We start from the raw sequence: 24,468 nt of genomic DNA, 5'->3' as shown, positions 1-24,468 counted from the left end.
GGTGTGAGGAAAAGAGAAAGACAGTTATGTAGAAGGAACAATGAAGAGCAGTTGCAGGACGAATACAGCATGCATGTGCCCCGCCCATATGCTTGGCCATTCAACTATCAAAATTGCTGAAGAAACATAAACCACTCATCTATACTGAACATTTTTTTTTAAAATAGCATCAGGCAATGAAAATAGTAAATGTGTCTCTGTGAAGTCAGGATACGTTAAGTACAAGACTAATTGCAAAATAAATGGAACATCCATAATGGTACCTGGAAAAAATATAATGATGGAGAAAAGTCATTTCCTTTCCACCAAAGAAATCACATTATGGAAATTATGCCATCAGAATGAATTAATAGGTGACTTAAAAAACTCAATGCCCAGCAAACAAGGGCATAAATTAAGTATTATGAGTATGGTTAACATTAAAGTTACGTTTGCTCAGTTTATGAAAGGAAGGACTGTATGGAGAGAAGATGGTAGGTACAGGGAGCTTTAAAATTGGACATCAGGAGAACATGCACATGCCTAAGGGAGCTAAGGGAGCTGAGGTCTATTTAATCACCTGGAGATCCTTTGCCCACAAGCCCATCCCCACCAGCCAGCCACGCTTGTCTTCATTGTTAACTCCGTATCTGTAAAGATGGCAGATATGCTGTTGATCATTGATGAAAAGACCAACAACCTGAACCACACTGTCGGGTTGGTGAGCTTCTCCTTTGTCATTAAGTAGAGTTTTGCCATCCCCTCTTTTCACAGTACATTTCACAGCCATTTCTGAAAGAGCCCAGCTGTGCTGAAATGGCCACTGGGGGGATACAGTGTGGAGCTCAGGGACATCTGAGAGCAGCTGAGCAAGCCCCACTGCCTTCAAATGCTCATTGAATTGTTTTCCAGAAGCACATTCTTTCCCCTTTCTCTGACATGGAGGGGAGCAGAGGGAATGGTAATGATCTGAGATGACAGACATGCTGGATGAGGATGAGCTCATTTGCAAGGGGAATGATGTCTCCACGCTGGGAACACGGGGACTGAGTTCTTCCTGGGCCATCCCCAAATCTTTAATGGAGCTGGTGTGAGCATGCTGTTTAACATTGAGGCGGCTGTTCTTGTAAGGACAGTATAGAGTGCCCCTGTCCTCGCCACTGAGGCTAGCAGGGGTTACAGCCATCTTGCCGCCTGTCCACGGAAGCTGAATTTTAAAGCTGACACTTCAGCTTGCTTAAGTTTTTTTGATAACCTGGGCCGTTCTGATTTTCTGTTTCCCAGGAAAGTAATTGCCTTGTTCTTTTAGTGTTTGAAACACAGAGAAACTATCCTTAGGAAACACCCCCAGGATATATTGTAAGGCAAATAGGCTTTCCGGCTTGGATCATCTACTATGGAGCTAACAACTGAACTCAAAGTTTCTTAGCAAAGTATCCTTTCTGAACTAGCTTTGGAGGGAGAATTGGAATGCAATTTAACAAGATTGCCTCCTGGCAAACATCTGGGGATGGGGGAGAACAACTTCAGTTGAACTGGGAAACCTGAAATGAAGACATGCTGTTAAAGAACCTGCTTCTCCTACATTTGTGTAGTGATCAAACTGAGTCTCCTCTCCCCTCTCATTTCTTGAAAACAACCTGGGAATTGTGTTTCCCATTTGCAGATTATATGGCTTCTACTTATATATTTATTCGCAAAAATATGCTAAAATATAAAACGTAGCTAATTCATTCTAAAATGGTCTTTTGAGTGTGCGTGTACCTGTCCAGATTCAGTTTTCACTTTGATTTCTAATGGGGAATATCCTGTGCTCTCTCTACTTTCAGTTTTTGTTCTCATTAGTGTTTCTGTGTGAGATTTTCTCTACTTTTTGACTTTTGAAGATAATCTCTGTTAAAGAATCAATTCAAGCTTCACCGTGTGTGTGTGTGTGTGTGTGTGTGTGTGTGTGTGTGTGTGTGTGTGTGTGTGTGTGTTGCTGGGGATTGGGGATTGAACCCAGGGCCTTGTACATATGAGGCAAGCACTCCACCAATTAAGCTATACCTCCCGCTCCTAAGCTTTACCTTCTTGCTGTGGCCTTTGGTAACTCTGTTAGCTTTCAAACATGCTGCTTCCTCTCTGTTCCCCTTGCAAGCAGCTTATACCTCTGTACCAACACTTGAGTTTTTATCACATCTTCTCTTTATATAGCTGTCTCCCCTACCAGGCTGTGATTCCCTTAAAAGATGGGGCTAATGTCTTTCCTGTCTTCATTGCCTGGCACAGTGTCTGGTACATAAAGAGAACTTAGTAAATGAATGTCCAATAGTACTATTCATGTTTATGTCTTTTATTTTTTTCCAAGCTTCTATACTTCATATCCACATGATGTGTAATTTTTACCTCTACTGAACAATCTTTATATAATTATATATAAGCTCTTGCTGTGAACCAAAGATAGATATACAGATTGGTGTGATTTCACTTGAGCATATAAATGCTACATTTAGTGGATTTATTTCCACACTGTGTATTTAATAGTCAGAATTGAAGAGGTGCTGATCTGAGTTTAAAACTAGGTAAGAGACAAATCCCACTAGGTTGCCGTTGGTAACAGCAATTAAGATCTGGAAGGCTGATTTGCTACTGGCTCTACTAATATTGACATCTTTTTAAGGACAATGAAACTCTTCACTGTGGCCTCAAGTTACAAGTAGCTTAAAGCTACCACCAGGCTTCTACTTCTTGGTCATCTTAAAATATGTAGCAGGTTGCAGTCTGACTCCCTGGAGTTAAGTGTGCTCATGTTATCAAATTATCAGTGACCTGAAATTGCTCACTTGTTAGGCCCTGGAACTGGCCACCATCACAGTGGGATTTGCTTTCATCCATGGCTACTTTTCCTAAAGGCTCTTGCTCCAGGTTATGTGTGCAAACTTAGAGGCCAGCATCTGGTATGCTAGTGTAGCAGAATGATTTGGAGTACAGGAGTATCTGAGTTTAGGTTCCTGCATAGCAGAATTTGAGAAAAGGATTTTAGTGTATATTTATTTGGAAGGTAAGCACAGGAACTATGGGTAGGGAAATGGGGAAGTGAGATTGGAAGGGCAAGATGGTCAGTGTTGGGTGCTTTACATAAGTGACATTCCAGTATGGCCCTAAGACACAATAAATGTGCAGTTTTAAAGTGAGATGTGAGACCACTGAGTGGCACTTGTAAATAGGTATCCTAGAGGTAGTTTCATGATCTTGAATTCCTTTCCCACTTCAAGGAAATTAAGAAAATTCTAGGGAGTCTAGTCGGGATTTTATGGGGAAGATTTATCTGAATAAATCTGTCCAGTGGGTCTCACCTCTTCCCTTCCAAAAGCGGCCACATCGTCCCTCATACCAGGCCTGGGAGTTCTTCAAGCAGATCATTTGGAGAGCCTCAGAAATTTGATGATACAACCAGGGGTCTTGAGGAAACAAAATATAGGGGACAGACAAGGTGGTGAAGTGCTCCGGGTAGGAGGTAAAGGTGTGATGCTATAGTGGTTGGAAGTAAATGCACACTCTGAATAGCTGTCAGAGGAGGGGTGATTGCTTCTCCATGGCCAGTAAGCTGGACTAGAGCCATTTTATGTTTTACCAAGGATGTTGCCTGGAGGGTTGATGGGACATGAGAATGTAAGTGGACTGAAAGAGAAGCAGGAGTTGAGGACGGTGACCACCTAAGGAGGGGCATTACCTATATCAGGGTAGTGGGTGGAGGAGAGGGTCCAACAGAATCTTCCACCAGAGCATCCTACTGGATAATTTTCTCCCATGTGGGAAAGGGTCAGCCTTTTGCTTAGTCCATCCCTTCAATGGATTGGATAAAGCCCACCACATCACAGAGGATAATCTGCTTTACTTAGTCTACTGATTCAACTGTTCATCTCCTCGAAAATATACTTACTCCCTACATTCATCTCTCCCTTTATCTACCAATTTTCCCCCCACTTCCAATGCAAGAACATTAAATGCACAAATGTTACTCACTGCAAGCTGAGTTTTTTTTTTTTTTTTTGCTTGATAGACTACTAAGTCCTATAGTTGAGTTAGATGTTGCAAATGAAGAATTGGCATTTCTCCCATTGAGATGTATGAAAGTAAAATGCTCTTCTTAATGTTCATATACACAGACCGACACATTGCTTATCTCCATATGCTTTATGTAGGTTCAGAGCTGACATACAACCTTTCAAAGCATTTTTATCGAGTAGTAACTAAGTAGTCCGCAGGTATTAGAAAACACCAACACTATATTAGTGACTGGAATCATTCTCAGCAAACTTGGCACATTGTATTTGCATCTGAAAATACTTGCTTAGCCTTATCACATAATATTCTCTCTGACACTCAGACCTTGATGAGCACCATAAACAAGTTTTTCAAATGAACTATCCCATTATTGTGTTCATTTCACGTTGGCTCATTGTGGACGTGTTAACAAGGTAATAGGCAAGTGATTGGCTTTTGCTGGTAATTGTATTTGACAGGCAGTATTTCAGGCTGCCTCAGGAAACAGAAAGATTACTGTTCATGTGACTACTTCAGTGAGATGAGAATGTCTTCATTAGATGTTCCTTTGCACAGCCAGAGGAGCACAGGATGGCTTGGCTGGCAACGTCGAGACTTAGGCATGGCTCATTAGTAGCTTGCAGCATCCTGGTATATATTATTTTTAATAATCTCTGTTATGCTGGGACAAAAACCACAGAGTTTTCATCTTTAATCAATCACTTTGGTGTGTACATTTTCCTCCTTTGACATCTCATACCAAACTGCAGTCCAGTCAAGAAAAGCAATTCAAGATGCTGGAGAATTACCTGTTTTCCAGATGGTAACCCAGCCACTTAAAAGAGTCCTCATTTCCCCAAGGGAAAATGATATTTTGTCTTGAGAGATATTGAAGAGCCTGTCCCTTTTTTTCTTGAAATACTTTAGGTGAATGAATTTTAATTCATACTCATATGAGTTCCAAAAATATTTAAAAAATAGTCAGCATTTGCAAAATATGAAGACAGATCTTAAAATAATTTCTTCTTGGTAAGAGGAGTATTATAAATGGAAATTAATTCATTTCCCCCTTGAAGACACATTAACGCTTTCCATCAATTCTCAAATTGTTAAGTGGAGACAGATTAGAATATTAAGGGCTGGAAATGTTCTTTAAGTGGAAGCAGTATTAAAAAAAATCCTCTACATTTTCTTGAATAGACATTCAATAAGTGTTCAAGAAAAAAAACTGTATTTTTATCAGAGGGTCACTTAATAAATCATTACTATTCAGAATGTTGGTATGGCTATTCCCAAAATATTTTTTATTTATTCTAATTAGCTATACATGATAGTAGAATGACTTTTGACACATCATACATAAATGGAGTGTAACTTCTCATTTTTCTGGTTGTATATGTAGAATTACATCTGTCTTATAATCATATATGCACATAGGGTAATAATGTCTGATTCATTCTATTAACCTTTCTACTCCCATACACCCTCTCCTCCCTTCACTCCCCTTTGTCTAATCCAAAATACCTCTATTGGAGCCCCCAAATACCCCCATTGTGAATTAGCATCCACATATCAGAGAAAACATTCAGCCTTTAGTTCTTTGGAACTGACTTATTTTACTTTGCATGATACTCTCCAGCTCCATCCATTTACCTGCAAATGCCATAATTCCATTCTTCTTTAAGGCTGAGTAATATTCCATTGTGTATATATGCCACATTTTTTTTATCCACTCACTTATTGAAGTACATCTAGGTTGGTTCCTTAGTTTGGCTATTGTGAATTGAGCTGCTGTAAACATTGATGTGGCTGCATCACTGTAGTACAGCATACTGTAGTATGCTGACTTTAAATCCTTTGGGTATGAACCTAGAAGTGGGATAACTGGGTCAAATGGTGGTTCCATTCCAAGTTTTCTGAGGATCTCCATACTACTTCCCATAATGGTTGCACCAGCAATGTATGAGTGTATCTTTTCCCACACATCTTTGCTAACATTTATTGTTGCTTGCATTCTTGATAATTGCCATTCTGACTAGGGGGAAATGAAATCTTAGAGTAGTTTTGATTTGCATTTCTCTAATTGTTAAAAATGTTGAGCATTTTTTCATATATTTGTTGATTGATTATATTCCTTCATTTATGAAGGTCTGTTTGGTTTCTTAGCCCATTTATTGATTGGGTTACTTGTTTTTTTGGTGATTGGGTTATTTGTTTGTTTTGGTGTTAAGTTTTTTGAGTTCTTTTTATATCCTAGAGATTAATGATGTATCTCAGATGCACATGGTAAAGATTTTCTCTTATTCTGTAGGCTCTCTTCATGTTATTGATTGTTTCCTTTGCTGTGAAGAAGTTTTTTAGTTTGATTCCAATCCATTAATCGATTGTTGATTTTACTTGCAACTTAGGAGTCTTGTTAAGGAAGTTCATTCCTAAGCCAACATGGTGAAGATTTGGGACTACTTTTCTTCTATTAGGCGCAAGGTCTGTGTTCTAGTGCCAAAGTCCTTCATTCACTTTGAATTGAATTTTGTGCAGGGTGAGGGAAACAATTTTAATTTCATTTTGCTATGCATAGATTTCCAGTTTTCCCAGCACCATTTGTTGAAGATCCTGTCTTTACTCCAATGTTTGTATTTGATGCCTTTATCTTGTGTGAGATAATTGTGTTTATGTGAGTCTGTCTCTGTGCCTTCTATTCTGTACTATGGGTCTACAGTTTTTGTGGAAATACCATGCTGTTTCTCTTACTATGGCTCTGTAGTACAATTTGAAGTCTGGTATTGTGGTGGCTTCGGCTTCACTTTTTTTACTAAGGATTACTTTGGCTATTCTGTGTCTCTTATTTTTTTCCAGTGAACTTTATGATTGATTTTTCTATTAATATGAAGGATGTCACTGGAGTTTTAATAAGAATTGCATTAATTCTGTATAACACTTTAAGTGGTATGGCCATTTGACCATATTAATTCTGCCTATCTAAGAGCATGGGAGATCTTTCCATCTTCTAAAGTCTACTTCAGTTTTTTTCTTTAGTATTCTGTAGTTTTTATTGTAGAGGTCTTTTACCTCTTTTGTTAAATTGATTCTCCATTTTTTTGAGGCTATTGTGAATGGGATAGTTTTCCTATTTTCTCTTTCAGTGCTCATCACTAATGTATAAGAATGCATTTGATGGGGCTGGGGATATAGCTCAATTAGTGGAGAGCTTGCCTTGTATGTGTAAGGACCTGGGTTCAATCCCAGCACCAAAAAACAAAAATTAAAAAAAGAATGCATTTGATTTATGGTTGTTAATTTTATATTCTGCTAGTATGCTGAATTTATTTATTAGTTCTAGAAGTTTTCTGGTGGATTTTTTTGTTCTTCTTAATATAGAATTATGTAGTGGCCAAATGGTGATAGTTTGAGTTCTTCTTTTTCTATATGTATCCCTTTAATTTTTTTATTCTATCTAATTGCTCTGGCTAGAATTTCAAGGATGATGTTGAATAAAAGTGGTGAAATAGGGCATCCTTGCTTATTTCAGTTCTTAGAGGGAATACTTTTAATTTTTCTCCATTTAGAATGATGTTGGCCTTAAGTTTAGCATAAATAACTTTTACAATGTTGAGGTATGTTCCTATTATCCCTAGTATTTCTAGTGTTTTGAACATGAAGAGGAGCTGTATTTTGTCAAATGCTTTTTCTACATCTATGGAGATAATTGTATGATTCTTGTCTTTAAGTCTGTTGATGTGATGTGTTATGTTTATTAATTTCTGTATGTTAAGCTGACCTTGCATTCCTGGAATGAAACCCACTTGGTTGTGGTGTGCTGTCTATTTAATACGTTTTTGTATGTGATTTGCCAGAATTTTATTGAGAATTTTTGCATATATGTTCATCAGAGATATTGGTCTGAAGTTTTCCTTCCTTATTGTTTCTTTGTCTGGTTTTGGTGTAGGAGTGATACTAGGTTCATAGAATGAGTTTGGAAGGGTTCCTTCCTTTTCTGTTGCACGGAATAATTTAAAGAGGGTTGGTGTTAATTCTTCTTTGAAGGTCTTATAGAATTATGCTGAGAATCTGTTGAATTTTTCAGGATTTTTCTATTTTATTGGATCATAAATTTTCAAAATAGTTTCCAATTAACTTCTGTATTTTAGTAGTGTCTGCCATGATATTTCCTTTTTTATCACAAATTTTAGTAATTTGAGTTTTCTTTCTCTTATTCTTCATTAGTGTGGCTAAGGGTTTATAAATTTAATTTATTTTTTCAAAGAACCAACTTTTTGTTTTGTTAATTTTTTAAATTATATCTTGCTTCAATTTCATTGATTTCAGTTCTGATTTTAATTTTTTCCTGTATTCTACTGCTTTTGGTGTAAATTCATTATTCTTTTTCTAGGGCTTTGAGATGTAATTTTTGGTCATTTATTCATTGACTCTATTGTTTTAATGAATGAGTTCAATGCAATGAACTTTCATCTTAGCACTGCCTTCATAGTGTCTCAGAGATTTTGATAAGTAGTATCACGATTCTCATTTATCTCTAAATATTTTTATATTTCATTCCTGATTTCTTTGCTATCCATTTGTCATTCATTAGCATTTTATTTAGTCTCCAGCTGTTACAGTAGCTTCTGTTTTTATTCTATATTAGATTTCTAATTTCATTCCATTATGATCTGATAGAATGCAGAGTATTATCCTTATTTTTTGTTTTTAGTAAGAGTTGCTTTGTGTCATAAGATATGGTCTATTTTAGAGAAGGATCCTGTGCTACAGAGAAGAAAGTGTATTCACTCATTGATGGATGGAATATTCTATATATGACTGTTAAGTCTAAATTATTAATTGTATTATCAGTTCTATAATTTCTTTGTTTAGTTTTTGTTTGCAAGATCTATTAAGTAGTGAGAGAGGTATATTAAAGTCACATAGTATTATTGTGTTGTGGTCTATTTGATTCTAAAAATTGAGAAGGTTTTTTTTTTTAATGTACATAGATGCTCCATTGTTTGGGGCATAAATATTTAAGATTGATATGTCTTGTTGACATAGAATTCCCTCAAACAATATGAAATGTCCTCCTTTGTCCCTTCTGATTAACTTTAGCTTGAAGTTCACTTTATGTGATATGAGGATAGAAATTCCTGCTTGTTTATACAATCCATGTGAGTGATATGTTTTTTTCCCAACCTTTCACCTTCAGTCCATAGACGTCTTTGCCTATAAGGTGAGTCTATTGGAAACAGCATATTGTTGGGTCTTGTTTATTAATCCTGTCTGCTAGTCTATGTCTTTTGATGACAAGTTTAGGCCATTAATGTTCAAGGTTATTATTGAGACATGATTTGTATTCTCAGTCCTTTTGGTTTATTTCTACTTTTTAATTTGAATCAGTTTCTCCTTTAATTGTCTATTCCTTTAGTGTAATTCCTCCCTTTGCTGGTTTTCACTTTTTTAAAAATTTCATCTTCATGGAATAGTTTGTTGAGAATGTTCTGTAGAAAAGGCTTTGTAACTGTGAATTCTTTTGACTTATTTTTGTTTTAATTTTTTTACCATGGAAGGTTTTTTTTATTGCATCTTCTAATCCAAAGCTTAATTTTGCTTGATATAGAATTCTTGGTTAGCATCCATTTTATTTCAGGGCTTGGTATATGTTATTCCAGGACTTCCTATCTTTGAGGGTCTGGGTTGAGAAATCAGCTGAGATCCGAATTGGTTTCCCCATATACATAATCTGATATTTTTCTCTCACAGTCTTTAAAGTTCTATCCTTACTCTGGGTGTTAGGATTTTCAATATAATGTACCTTGGTGTTGGTCTGTTAACTTTGGACATTTTGGGTCCTATAGTATTTGATTTTCCATTTCATTCATTAGGTTTGGGAAATTTTATGATATTATTTCATTGAAAAGATTGTGCCTTCTTTTGTTTTGTATCTCTGCTCCTTCATCTATCCTGATAAATCTTAAATTTGATCTTTTTACCCCATAATTCTTGGAAGTTCTATTCATGGTTTCTTACCATCTTCTCTGTGTGGTCAACTTTATTTTTAAGACTATATATTTTCTCTTCATTGCCTGAAGTTCTATCTTCCAAAGTGGTTTAGTCTGTTGGTGATGCTTTCCATTGAATTTTTAATTTGGTTTATTGATTTCCTCATTCCAAGAATTTCTGTTTGATTTCTTTTCAGAATCTCTCTCTCTCTTTATTGAAGAGGTCTTTTACCTCCTGAAATTTACCTCTGAATTTACTCCTTACATTGTCTTGTACACCATGGATCAATTTAACTGTGTACATTCTAAACTCCTTCTCTGACATTTCTTTTACCATGTTGTCAATGAATTCTATTGTTGGAACATCTTGGTTTGGTTGGGGTGCTTTGTTCCCAAATTCCCAATCAGGCACTTTTCTCCCAGCCAGTCCTGTAAGCAGCCAGATTGGAGTGGGTGAGGGAAGCCAGGTGAGTTTCAGCGACCCATATTCCCCTGTGTAAACCTCTCTCCATGCTTGATTTTCTCCTGATCACTTAGGTACACTTTCTGTCACATAGTATTGGTTTGTCTGGCTTGTTTTTTTCCAGCCAGATTGAGTCTGCCAGTAATTGGTTCCCCCAGTTGCTGGCCCCATGCCAGGGCTGCAGAATAGTTCCTTCTTCTGTTGTCCATGCACACTGCTGAGAGATATGGTGACTTCCCTCCTGTACATGGATGCTATGTGGCAAAGCTTAATGTTTTCCAGAACAGTGTCTCTTATCTCTAAACTCTTCATACTCCACATGCCTAAGTCTTCCCAAGAATTGGGGTTTCTTTAATTCCTTTATTGCTTTACTGTGTTTACATAGGGACTGCTCTGGTTTGCACCTCCAGCTGTTGTCATGGCTGTGGGACTGGGGATTTTCCCCTTTATTTTATTATACAAGATCTCCTGAGTCTCTGATTTGTTTTGTAAGGTCCAGCATTAAATTCCAGTAATGTCCCCTCTAATTCTTGATTATTCACCCACGTTGTTGAAAAGCTGCCTATGTGCTTTTCTTAGTTCATGCTATGGATCCACCAGGGAAGTGACCCCTTTATTCTGCCATCTTCCCAGTACTCAGAATTTGTTAAATTACAATTTTGGGTCAGTGTGTGTAATTTGGGTTGAAATAACATGAAATGGTGTATCATTTTAATTTTATTTATTTGTTGTTTAGAATGATTTCAAATGCTCTCAAATATTGCATTTGCAGTAATGAAAATGACCATAAAGATGCATTGAGCTAGCAACTGTTCAAATTGTTTGTATCTAATCCTTGTAGAACTCCATGAGGGAGTTATTATCCTACTTTACATAGGAGGAAGCTGAGGCATAGAGCAATTCAGCAACTCACCCAAGGTCTAACATCTATAAAGGAAAGAGTTAGAATTAGTATCCAAATTATTTGCTGACATTTAACAATTAAACATTACTGCATCAAAGGGAAAGTCCACTTTTGAGCACTAAAAAAATTAATTTGTATTTCTATGAAGTATCTATCTATCATCATCTAACTATTTAGTTTTTAAAAAGCTTAGATGTTCTAAAAGTCTTTATAGAAAAGATGAAGACCTGGAAACCTTACCCATCTCCCATCCCTAGAGGTGACCACTTTTAGTTCTCTTGAGAGAATCTCTTGGTGCTTTTTTCCTTATCTCTAAATAGCATGTTTCTTGCTACTTCATCATATTTCCAAATGTGACACTTTTTAAAATTAACTTCCACCATATAGGAAGGAAATTTGGCTATTTTTCACCTCTCTGCATATCTTCTTGCTAGATCAATATTCTGTATTTATGTTGTTGAGACTATGAACACGATATTAATAACTGAATCATGGAATATCCTATGCTTGATATCCTTTCTTGCATAAATCTTTGTTCTCCCTGTCACTACTATTTTGCTACTTTATTCATCTTATTGCTTAGTTTTCTATGGATTTATCATAGTTTATCCTCAACCTCTCATCTACTCTATAAATGTCTTCTAACCCTTTCATGTTCTTGGATAAACCTGCTCCAGAGTTGAGTTGATTTCTAGACTCACTGCTAAGTTCATAGTCCTGAGAATCTCTATCCCCATGATTCTGAGGATTCCCTTTGCCTCTACAGGAATGGGACCTTGGTTTTTGTATACTATGTCTACTCTTCCTTGACGTACCGTTCTGGCTTGTTGGAGCACATATTAGAAGTTTCCCTCAAACATTTGAAGCTGGCTCTTTGCTCACACTGAAGAACAGAGTGATAAAACACTAGTCAAAATCTCTGCAAATTGGGATGTGACCATTGATCATGGAAGTTGATCTGGGTCATTCTCTTGAGAAACAACTGATTTTCAGTATCTTTAAGTATTTTAGTTTTAGTTCATTGGTTTCCTTTGAAAAAAACCTTATAAAACTCTTGCCCAAGCCCATATTCCAGCTTTCTGAATGTCATATAAACTTTTACTTATTTCCCAGGTGGTCCATAGGGAACCTGCTCTCAGTCATATATGGAGTTTCCCAGTGCTGAGAATAAATCTCCCATCTTCTCCTAGATTGCTGGAGATATAGTCATCTGACTGGGCAGAATGTTAGGAAGAACTTGGGCATATCTAGTTCTTAGAGAGACCGTCAATTCACCTTTACCTGCTACTCTCAGAGGTATATGGTGTTGCCAATTCCTAAGTTTTGCTTTCTGTAATGCAGAGTAAATTGTTTCTTGGCTTTTTCCCACTGTGTTTGAGATTCAACTTTTTCAAATCTGAAAAGTCATTGCTTCTTCACCTGTTTTCTGCTTCTCAAAATGTTGTTGTCCCTTCTATGATCTTCATGGCTTTTGTAAGTTTGTAATATCAATACAAATAAAAAAGGAAAACCATTTTAAATATAACTTAAATGGGATTTCAAAAGGGAGCAGATGCAAATGCATGTTTCTAAGCACACATCTTTATTTGGAAATTGTAGATGTTTTCAGTTTTGCATGATTGTCAGTTTATCTTTTGATGGCCTGAAAGCCTACCATGGTAGCCTGTATGAGTGAGTGAGAATGGGATTGTGAATGTGTGAGTATGTGTTACTCTTCCTTCCATTCTCAGGGGTGGGCTGTAGCACATGAATCACATAAAACACAGAGGAAAGCAGAGTGATGTGTGGAAAAGAGCAAAAGCTTAGGAAGAAGAGACCTGGGAAAGACTCTTCTGTTGATTTAGAAGATCAATTCTCTTGGCACCTTACTTCCTTGTTTATTGTCACCGTCTCATAGTTGCATTTTTCAGAATTAGATAAAGAAGCCCTGGATATAGTGCTCTGTGAAGGCCACTTTCCTTCTTGAATGAAGGGAAAGCATTTTCAGGCAGGTAGTAGGGAGGCCGGGGAGATACGCATGATTTGTACAATGATACTTCCTTTGCAATATTGACCAGGGCTAAACCAGTTGACTAAAATAGCTGGCATCTGAAAACCCCTCTAATTTCTAGATTCTGTAAGTTATTATAAAAACTGTAGAACTCAGTCATTTTGATTTAACAAATGTGGTGTGTACTGTATAGGGATGATGTATTTTGGGCTAATGAATATTGAGACTTTCTGAGAAAACGCACCCTGTATGACCATCTGAGCTGGTGACAGCAGTTGTGGGAATGTGTATGTGGGTATTGAACTAAAAACTAGGTAGGTTTAACAGAGAGGACTTCATTTACTCACACATCTATTCATTACTATCACGTAGAGGTGTTTTGCCTTATCCTGTTTAAAGGGAAAGCCTCTGAAATATAGAAGTGTTGAAAAATATAATATTCACACCTGTGAATAATTATTGGAAGGCCACTATCTTGCTAGACATGGAGAATTTAGGTTGGCATAGTCAATGCTCCAGGTGTTAAAAAGTGATTAAGGGAGTTATCATTTGGCCCTAACATTTGGGTAGAAGGAAAGGCAAGAGATACGCTGTTTCCAAATGAGTCATTAGCTGACTTCTTTTCAAAAAGGTTCACCTTGCTTCTTAAATCTCACTTTTATGTCTAGATTATAAACTGCTCCTTTTAAACCCTGACCCCTGTCCCCCCCAAAAAGAAAAAAACTCCACAAACAAAAACAGAAAAAGAAAGAAATAGGGGAAAATGTGAGTAATGAGAATAATGTTAGTCCCATCCTCACCTACTGTTTTCAGAATGAGATTTTCTTTAATTAGCTGAAAAACACATCCAGGAAGCTTTTCTTCATGTAAAGATGCAGGTAGTTCCTCCTCAAACCGGGATTTGTACAGTAAATTTGGTACGGGATGAAGTATGTTCTCCTTTGGAAGACAAGGGGGACATTTCTAGATTACTTTAAGTTTGGCTCCCTGATGGTTCTCTGCCATCTGTCAACTCTTCTGTGGTTATTAAACAGTGATGGTGGAACAGGTAAGAAATAGTTAATGATTGTGCAATAGAGAAAATGCCAAAAACTAAGACTTTGTCTTTTTATTCTTTCAGAAAAACATATAAAAACAATGTTCATAATGAGTTGTTCCTCTAGGGCTTTAAATGGATTTCAAGAGCTTTCTTAAAAGGGCTGTGTGTGTTTTAAATTTCTGCTTGCACTAAGGCAAAGCTTTGTTATATGGTGGTCACGGGCCTTGAAATGCCTGTCTCCCTCACTCTATTTTTGTGTTCATGTTTTTTCTTTATAAAGTAATAGCTTTCAAATCCCTTTATTTTTATTTCAGAAACCATTAATGCCTGTCAGCTGCCCGTGGGGGTATCATATAAATTCCCAAGTTTGCCATTCAAGGTCCTCCACTCTATGACCCCAATTTACTTTCCCTATTTGTCTGTCACTATTTTCCTGCATAAACCTTTTCATTCAACCAGGCAGAAGTGTACACAGCACCCCACAGGCCTTTTAGTTTTGCCTGTATTTCAGAAAGTCTCTCCATTCCATCATGTGTGTCAGATGCTGGCCCTTCAACGAGACTGGACCTGGGTCCCTTGGCTAAGCTTCCTAGCCCAAGTACATGATCAGTCCATGCTACGCCCTTGTGTATGTCATCTGGGTCATTCAGAAACCATTTGGTGTCCACTGCCCCTTCATGTTTCATCTAGATCTACTTCATGGAACTCTGCCTGGGAAGTAAACTCTTTGGCAGTGGTGGTTTTATATTTGTTTCCTCACATTGAAAGATGTGCATGGTTGTTTGCATGTCTGTCAGTCACCTAGTTTTATTTTCTGCTGTCTACTCCCACTGTAATGTAGTTCCAAAAGACTCCAAAGGAATGGAGGAAAAAAAAAAAAACAAACCTAGAGACTATACATGTCGGAAAGCTTGGCTCTGGAGCCCGTGTTCTCACCCACTCACCTACATGGCCTTGGGCAGGTTGTTGGCGATCCCCACTGTTATTGGTAAAGTTTTGTTTGTTTGTTTGTTTTTCTTTCCCTCTCTATAGGATTTTGACAGCATTGGCCACTCATTCCTGGAATGTTCCAGCTCTGTTAGTTTGTATAATACCTCTCTCTGTTCTATTCCCTTGTCCCACCCAATCCCACCCATTTCTTCTCTAGTCATCCCCTGGGAGATATGTGTGTGTGTGTGTGTGTGTGTGTGTGTGTGTGTATTTTATCATCACTTTTGCCCCTAGTTTTGTCATCATTATTATTATCATTTCTCCCCCCACACACACACCTTTTTTTGTGATTCTGGAGATTGAACTCAGGCCCCCAAACATGCTGGGCAAGTGCTCCATCGCTGAGCTGTACCCCCAGACCTCGTTGTTACTTTTCTGTGCTTTCTCTACATTCTTCTTCCTAGCCAAGTACTTTTTGACCTCAGTGGGATGACACACTGAGTGTCACACTCCATCATGACATATGTCAAAACTAGTCACTTATCACAGTGTCACAGTCATGACACATGTCAAAACTAGTCACTTATTGATAAGCATTAAGTTATAATCCCTCGAGAATGATTTACTTTTTTAATTAGTTAGACTCACTCCAAAGTTATTATCACAGGGATGTCAGCTCATCTGCATTTCAACAGCGTCTGCTGGTCGGGTGCAACAAAGTAGAATTTGAATTATCTGTAAGTGAGTAGCTCATAATTCATAGCCTATTTTATATTTTCTGAAAATATCCCTGACCTGTGGTTATTGATGTATCATTAATACTTAAAGCAATTTTGAAATATTATAGTCAGTAAGCTGTGGATTTATAGCTGCATTTGTTACCTTGATTTTTGCAATAGGTACATATTTAATAAGGAAAAGAGGTAAAGAAAACATGTGTATGTGTCTTGTCCTTATAGCATAGAAATGGAAGTAAGGCTATAATTAAAGTTTCCAAATTAAAAACAAAGTGATTATTCAAATGGTATGTGCAAAAATACTATTTACATTACTATGAATAATTGTTAATACTATGGATCATACTTCTTTTTTTTTCTTTTTATTGGTACTGGGGATTGAACCCAGTAAAGCTTTACTAGTGAGCTAATCCCCAGCCCTTTTTATTCTTTCTTTTGAGACAGGGTCTCGCTAAGTTGCTGAGGCTGGCCTCAAACTTGTGATCCTCCTGCCTCAGCCACCCAAGTCTCTGGGATTATAGGCATGTATCACCAAGCTTGGCTAAGTGTTATACATTTTGATGATAGATTTATGTCTTCCTAGTCTTTATTAGTAAAATGATGTTTTTCTTTTATTATCTGTAAGGGTCTGAATTTTACCTTTTAAATATAGTTCAATATGTTTTTTATGTTAGCTGTATGCACATGTTGTCACTCAAAAAATGGCATGTTTTGAGATTAGGGAGAAGATCTCACTAATAATTTCTTAATAAAATACTTTTTTGAACATGACCTATAATAAAAAAACTTTGGGAGCTTTGCTTTACTTATCCAACTACATGTGTGTTTACGTGTATGCGTGCACATGCACACGTGTGTGTTTGGTTTTCATTACAATTCAGCATGCTTCTGGGAGTATATCTCCTATGAATGTCATTCATCATCTGTCACAGCAAAAGAAAAGTTAGAAACCTCTGCTCGAGGCTATTTTATACACATCTGTAGGTTTAACTCTCTCTCTCATGTGTTAATGGCTCTTGAGTCTATAGCATCATCCATGATCCTCTCTCTGGAGCTGCCGACTCATTTACTAAGCTACCTACTAGGCATCAGTATGTGGACATCTTACAGATTTCCCAAACACAGAATTTCTGAAATTGAACACATTTTTCAATCTCATTCCTCCTCCCGGTTGGATTTGCTTCTAGTATTGTGCATTTTTGTTGATAGCATCATCATTCATCCACTCTGTTAAATTCATTAAAAATAATGTTCAGTGTTTCAGAGGCCAGTAGTCCAGTCCTGTTTATCTACTAAATATCCCTGAAGTTGTCTTCTCTTTTCTCATTTTCTTCAGCCTATCATAGCCGCTCATCATTTCCTTTTGGTATCACTTCATAGCCCAGTGGCTCTCAAATTTCAGTGTGTATCACAATTATTAAAACATAACGAGTTAGATTCCCATCTCCAGAATTCTAATTCAGTAAGTCTAGGGATAGTTCCAAGAAATTGAATGTCTAACCAGGTGTTTTTCTGAGAAAGTCTTTTATTTCTCTTTTCCAGAGAAGAAAATACTCTGTATGATATTATAATGGTAGACATGTGTCATTAGGCATTTGTCCAAATTTGTAGAATATGTAATATCAAAAGTGACCTAGTGTAAAACCATAGACTTTGGGTGATAATCATGTGTCAATATTGATTCATTAGTTATAGCAAATATACCGCTGTCGTGCAGAATTTTGACAATAGGGAAGGCTGTTCCTATGTTAGGGCAGGGTAAGTATGTATGGTAAATAGCTGTACCTTCTGTTCAATTTTGCTGTGACCCTAAACTGCCCTAAAAATAAGTCTGTATTTTTAAACCATATTATACAGGACTTAGTATATGTAACGTGCTTAATTAATTATCCAACTCAAAAAAGTTTATATTTTCTATTGTGTAATGTATCATATCTTCTGCTGTCTAGCTATCATTTTCACGACAGTAGAATGTCTCTCAAACACATTCTACTGAGAGAATTGTGACCTAGGCAAGAATTATGAAACAAGAATTCCACCAAAAGAAGGCAGTGCTGAGCAAGAGGAAGAACCCATTTGAGTGAACCTTGATGTAATGATCATGGCACTAAAGATGCTAATGGGAGCCAGTTCCTCTGTGAAGGCAATTTTACAAACTGCAATTTTTGGCCATTCTTGGGAAATACTACTCAGACCTCAGGCCCCTCTGAGGAGCTTCTGTGTGTATCACATAGATCCTCCAGCAGCTTTGTATGGTGGACGACACACGGTGACCATGATTCCCGGAGATGGCGTTGGGCCTGAACTTATGATGCACGTCAAGTCTGTGTTTAAATATGCGAGTGTGCCCGTGGACTTTGAGGAAGTGCTGGTGAACTCCACGTCTAGTGAAGAGGAAGTTCACAACGCTATCATGGCTATCCGTCGAAACCGTGTGGCTTTGAAGGGCAACATCGAAACTGATCACAACCTGCCACCTTCTTACAAATCCCGCAACAGTATGCTTCGCACCACCCTAGATCTCTATGCCAATGTCATTCATTTCAAGAATCTGCCAAACGTGCAGACCCGGCACAAGAACATAGACATCTTAGTTGTTCGGGAAAATACAGAGGGCGAGTATAGCAACCTGGAGCATGAGAGTAGGAAAGGAGTGATTGAGAGTCTGAAGATCATTACCAAGGCCAGTTCTATGCGCATTGCTGAATATGCCTTCCAGCTTGCCCAGAAGATGGGACGTAAAAAAGTGACAGCTGTGCACAAGGCCAACATCATGAAACTGGGAGATGGACTCTTCCTCCAGTGCTGTCGTGAGGTGTCATCCCGCTATCCTCAGCTCATCTTAGAAGGCATGATTGTGGACAATGCTACCATGCAGCTGGTATCCCGACCCCAACAGTTTGATGTCATGGTGATGCCCAATCTTTATGGCAACGTCATTAACAATATCTGCACAGGGTTGGTTGGGGGGCCTGGCCTGGTACCTGGAGCCAACTATGGTCGCTTATATGCAATATTTGAGACAGCTTCAAGGCATACGGCCAAGAATTTAGCTCACAAGAATATCGCCAACCCTACGGCCATGCTGCTGGCAAGTTGCATTATGCTGGATTACCTCAAACTCCATTCCCATGCCACCCGCATTCGTACTGCAGTCTTAGAATCCATAGGCAATAAAAATATCCAGACCCCAGACATTGGAGGCCAGGGTACCACGTTGGACATCATTCATAACATCATGGAAAACGTTCAAGGTTTCAAGTAGATGATCAGTGCCTTGGAATCTGTTATTACCCAAAGTCCTTCCTATCTTCCTCTTTACCCATTCACCCTCCACACCTAATCCTTGCCAGCAAGGCTAATGTACAGAATAAACCATCTGTTCCAATTCAGGAGAAGAAGTGCATCAAGACTGATTTTTCCCCATTAAATTAAAATTCCATAAACATTGCTTATTTAAATTAGACAAACCTATTGCATTGTAAACGATTTGTGGACATTCTTTCTATTTTAATCAGTGATTCTCACCTCTCTATGAATAAATCAGAGCTGTTTGTGCAGTCTGAAGGGCTTTCCCAGGACCTAGTGCACTGATTTTCTTTTATCTGTGTCATTAAAATTCAGTAAACCAGCCTACAGAGAATCTGTTTTTTTTTCTCTAGAGGTTATTAATGAGCTAATTAGTGCAATAAACTTTGCCTACAAAATATACATTGTAACTTTAATAATAAATAAAGTAACATAAAGCTGAGCTAGTACAGAATGCTTTCATTCCTTCCTCAATATCCTCCTTTTCCATGGTGTTGTTTAGGACGTTTATGTGATAAATTTTCTCTGTGTTCTTTTGCACACATGAAAATTGATGGAAACTGCAGCTCCCCCGGAAAAGGGATTTTTAAATTTCTTTCAGCTCAGCTCAAGAGTGTAGAAGTCAAATCTCTACAATCAGAGTCCACAATTCTTGATATACAAATGAAACCATGGATTGCAAACTCCGTGCTCAGTGCTTCATAATTTCTTTTGGTCCACTTTTAAACTTGCTATCAAAGAAAGCCCTGAACTAATCTAAATATTTGCATCATTTAATTGTATTTTATTTACAGTATTTTAAAGGTCATAGTTGGGAGACATGCAAACAAAATAATTCTATTAGTACACAGAAATTGTTATTACTCAAGGAAAATGTAAAAACACAATGATTATGAAAACTGATAGTAGTTTTATCAGCAGGATAGAAATAAGAGTGAGAAAAGCAGTGGATTCTGCATCCTGTATAATCTGTGGATCTTACCATACTTCACATAGCACAAGCTAAGGACACTTTTTTTTTCAGCCTCTGTGGTCTCCAGGAGGCTCCAGTTGAGTTGAGTGCCCTTGATCTCACTTAACCTAATTATATACAAAGTCAGGCCAGAGTTTGGAAAATGGAAAGTTAGTTTAAGGAGATTTAGTTTGAGGAGAAATCAATTACCTTCAACTCTATCTAGAAGACTTTTTAGAAGAATAAGGCAAGCAGGAAAGAGTCAATTGGAAGATAACCATGGTAATTGCATGTATTGCACAATTAGACCATATCCCTTGCCAGGATGGATGCCACTGTCCTCCTGTTGCACCCACCTCTGGGCAGCTCTAGACCTTTGTGAGTAGTTCTTTAACAAGTGGATTTAGTATGAACCCCACCCCACCCTAATCCCTAAACCTTAACTCACCCCACCCAATTTGTACCCCCTTTTCTCATGACTAGGAGAAATGATTCATGGCACAACTAGCCCAAGTGCAGGCAGTGACCCAGCTGTCAGCTTCCACTTAGCAATGGGAGTTTATGGGCCATTTGAGCCCAAGTTTTCCTCTATGAAGAATGGCCATCTCCAGAATCCTCTCAAGACAGTTGTGATGACACCTGGCACACAACAATGGCACTTTCTATTGCCATTGTTAGATTTTCCCTCTTAGCTATGAATGTCCCAAGGGATAATATCATGTATGTTTTTACTTGTCCTCTGTCATCTCTAATATAATTACTGTACATGCAATGTAAAAAATAAATGTGTGTTTGTTGAAGTAATCAGGAAATGAATGTTATGGCTGATACTGCCTCGCTTTTCTTATTTGTGAAGTGAGAAAATAACTGTACCTATGCCGAAGGGTTGTTGAGAACATGGAGTGAGAAAATGTACTTTAAGCTTATAACATTGTGATAAGTGCTTGTGTTTTTCTTTTTCTTTTTTTTCTTAGCATTACTGTATTTGTCCCTGATGTGATTTCTTCCTGTACATCTATTCTTTGAATTCAAAGTTGTTTGTCGCTGTCCACCTTTTCTCCTACTTAAGTGCATACCATCACACCATGGAAAATTCAGTGTATGTGGACATGGTCATGAGTGTCCTGAGACCCGAGAACTCTTTCAGTTCTGAACTAAAGGTCAACAAAAAATATCACTTTAAGGTGGATCATGATGAAAACGAGCACCAGTTATCTTTAAGAATGTCAGTTAAAGGTCGGGTACAGAGGATGAATTGCACATTGTCAAAGCAGGGGCAATGGATTATGAAGGCATCCAATCCAAGTAACATTGGCAACTTGGACAAGGTTTGTACAGCTAAGGCTTCCCTTGGACTCATGTGGTCTTATGTTTGAAGTGTAGTTCACAGCCTGTGCCTATTAATGACAAACAACACTGAGTAGTCCTCAGGAAGCTGCAGAATCAGAAGGTGAAGAGGAGGAGGAATATAAAACTCTTATGCACATCTGGGAAGCAATCTAGCCCTGTAAATGGCAGCAAGTTTCTACAGAAAAAAGTAAAACTTACTACAAATGAAGAAGGTGGTGGTGGTGGTGGTAGTGGTGGTAATTTTGATGAAGAGGGAAATTGAAGACCCATCTCTGTTGAAGAAATCTACATGAGATACTCCCACCCAAAATGCACAGAAATCAAACCAGAGTACAAAAACACAAACATTAACACAAACATTAAAAAAAAAACAAGTTCTGAAACATGAAAAGGACCTAATTCTGTAGAAGACATTAAAGCAAAATGCAACCAAGTATAGAAACAGGTGGTTCTCTTCCCAAAGTGGAAGCCACGATCGCCAATGACGGAAGTTGCTTCCAGAGCAGGAGGCAACTCAAGACGTCTGGCAGTAGAGGAAGTCTCTTTCAGAAAACAGTTAAAACAGTTTGTTAAAATTTTCTGATTTCTGTAACAGTTGATATTTGGCTGCCCTTTATATTTCCAAGTGAGAACTTACCCTACCATGTTTGATACATGTCCAGGTTCCCTTGCCAGGAATGTGTTGTTTTATTTTTAAAGATGGAACTCCACCTTTTACTTTGTTTTAAGAGTATCTGGAGTGCTAGGATAGGACATAGTTGTACTATGGTATAACCATCATAGCTGACCACCATCGTTGTGGTCAGGCATGGAAATGGCAGTGAGACAAAAATATACATGTGAAATAAACAGCATTTTAGTAACATGAAAATATCAACTATTATCCATATATGAAGCATTCTATTTTTATCCATTACCTACCATTCTAATGTTACTCCTGAAGAAAACTGGTTCAATTACATTATTGCATTACAGATTGTTGGTTTGTAGTCAGCTTTCAACTAGGGAATCAAATCATTATAAGTGCTCTTACCCTCTCTCCTTTTTATTTCTTGAAACCAGTAGTTCCTCTTTCCCTGATGCCTCCTTTCTCATTAACCTTTCTCATCACTGGAAACTTCCCAGTTTTTCTTGCTGCAAGTATAGACCTCTAACTTGGGTCACGCTTGCCATTGAGTCTCCTTCAGTCTATTTTCTACAGTGCACCCAGCATGATCTCTCTGAAAAGCAACAGACTCAAGTCACTTCCCTACTTAAAAACCCTCTCTGAAAAGCAACAGACTCAAGTCACTTCCCTACTTAAAAACCCTCATTCGGGGCTTCCTTTGTCCTTTAGAGAAAGTCAACTGAGCACACACAATACTGTACAGTACATTCCTGGCCAATAAGAGTGATAGAGTCATTGATTGCTGGAGTCCCTGAACCTAGGACAGAGACAGGCTCTTTTTCATGCTTACTCTAAATACGAAAGGAAGGAAGGGAGTAAAGAAAGAAAGGAAGGGCAGGCTTATGTTCACAGGACTGGGGGACTGACTTTAGTATGTCAACCTTTCTTTACAAAATCCTCCTCTCTAAATAATACTGAACCCTTGAGGCAGTAAAACAGGTGGTTGGCAGGCTGTCTCTGTTTCCTGAAAAGATTTCTTCTGTTCTAAATTCATTGGGTCATTTCATCTTATCCTTTATCAGTTTACTCAGAGTTGTTTATGGTCCTAGTGTTCTAAGGAATAGCCACAACAAGTTGTCTGACTTTTTTCTGAATTAATTCTTTACTCAGGCTCTATTTGGCCAATGACTTTACAATTCACTCAGCTGCTGAAGTTCCATACCTGATGTTCATCTCAGCTGTGTCACAGGAGCCTTGTAACACTGGATAGGTTGCTTAAAACACTTATCTCCAGTTTGCTCCTGTTTCAGATAAAAGGGATAAAAGGTAAATGTCTACCTTCATGGGATTCTTATAGAAAATTAAATAACATTGCTTTGGTTATCTATTGCTGCATAACAAACCTCCTCAGAACACAGTGGTTTAGAACAGTGATTATTTACCATGTAGTTTAATCAGGTGGTTATTATTACCATGAGTCTCAGGATGGCTTGATATTGATGGCTATTAGTCAGGAGCCTCCATTCTTCTCCACATGACTGGCTAATGCACTTGTTTTGTTTCTTCCTAGTGTAGCACCTAGTTTCTTTTTCTTTTTTTTTAAAAATATTTTACTTTTCAATTGTAGTTAGACACAATACCTTTATTTTATTTTATTTTATTTATTTTTATGTGGTGCTGAGGATCGAACCCAGGGCCTCGCATGTGCTAGGCAAGCACTCTACAACTGAGCCACAACCCCAGCCCGTAGCACCTAGTGTCCAAGGAGCAGAGACCAGGGCTGTGGATCTCTTAAAGCCTAGTCTTGGAAGCTTTTAATACCATTTCTACCACACGTCATTACTCAAAGCAGGCAATAGAGGCAGAACAGGTATAAGAATAGGGAGAATAAATGTCCCATCTTGACGGGATAATGACGAGGCCACTTTGCAAAGGAGTCAGAAGTATTATTGTTATGGCCATTTTGGAATCATAATCTATTATTATGAAACTATATTTAAAGCTGTGTCCAAAGCACCTGCCACATTGGGCCTTGCTTAAGCAAAGAAAACTACTATCTTTGACTTCTCCCCCTTTCATTTTGTCTAGTTTCACTGTCAATTCTGCCACATAATGTTCCCTGTGTTGATGCCTTTTATTCCATCACATTTCTTCTGGGTTTATATTGTCTCCAGGATTATTTAAAGAGT

General features: G+C 37.8%; 2 protein-coding genes across 4 annotated transcripts in view; both read left to right on the top strand.

Moving 5' to 3' along the window:
• Positions 1-24,468, top strand: part of Nell1 (neural EGFL like 1) — an 802,510-nt gene that overhangs the window by 519,900 nt on the left and 258,142 nt on the right. The window lies entirely within an intron of this gene.
• LOC101964695 (isocitrate dehydrogenase [NAD] subunit gamma, mitochondrial) lies at positions 11,955-19,695 on the top strand. Its single transcript, XM_005335968.4, has one exon. It carries the CDS (start codon positions 18,157-18,159, stop codon positions 19,324-19,326), a length of 1,170 nt encoding a protein of 389 aa, XP_005336025.3. The 5' UTR covers positions 11,955-18,156; the 3' UTR covers positions 19,327-19,695.

The sequence above is a fragment of the Ictidomys tridecemlineatus genome, chromosome 4, assembly GCF_052094955.1.
Source record: "Ictidomys tridecemlineatus isolate mIctTri1 chromosome 4, mIctTri1.hap1, whole genome shotgun sequence".
NCBI classification, from domain to species: domain Eukaryota; kingdom Metazoa; phylum Chordata; class Mammalia; order Rodentia; family Sciuridae; genus Ictidomys; species Ictidomys tridecemlineatus.
This window is presented reverse-complemented; position numbering and strand designations above follow the sequence as displayed.

What these genes read in the sequence shown, in the direction of transcription:
- LOC101964695 (XM_005335968.4), top strand. Translation starts at nt 18,157, where the DNA reads ATGATCATGGCACTAAAGATGCTAATGGGAGCCAGTTCCTCTGTGAAG.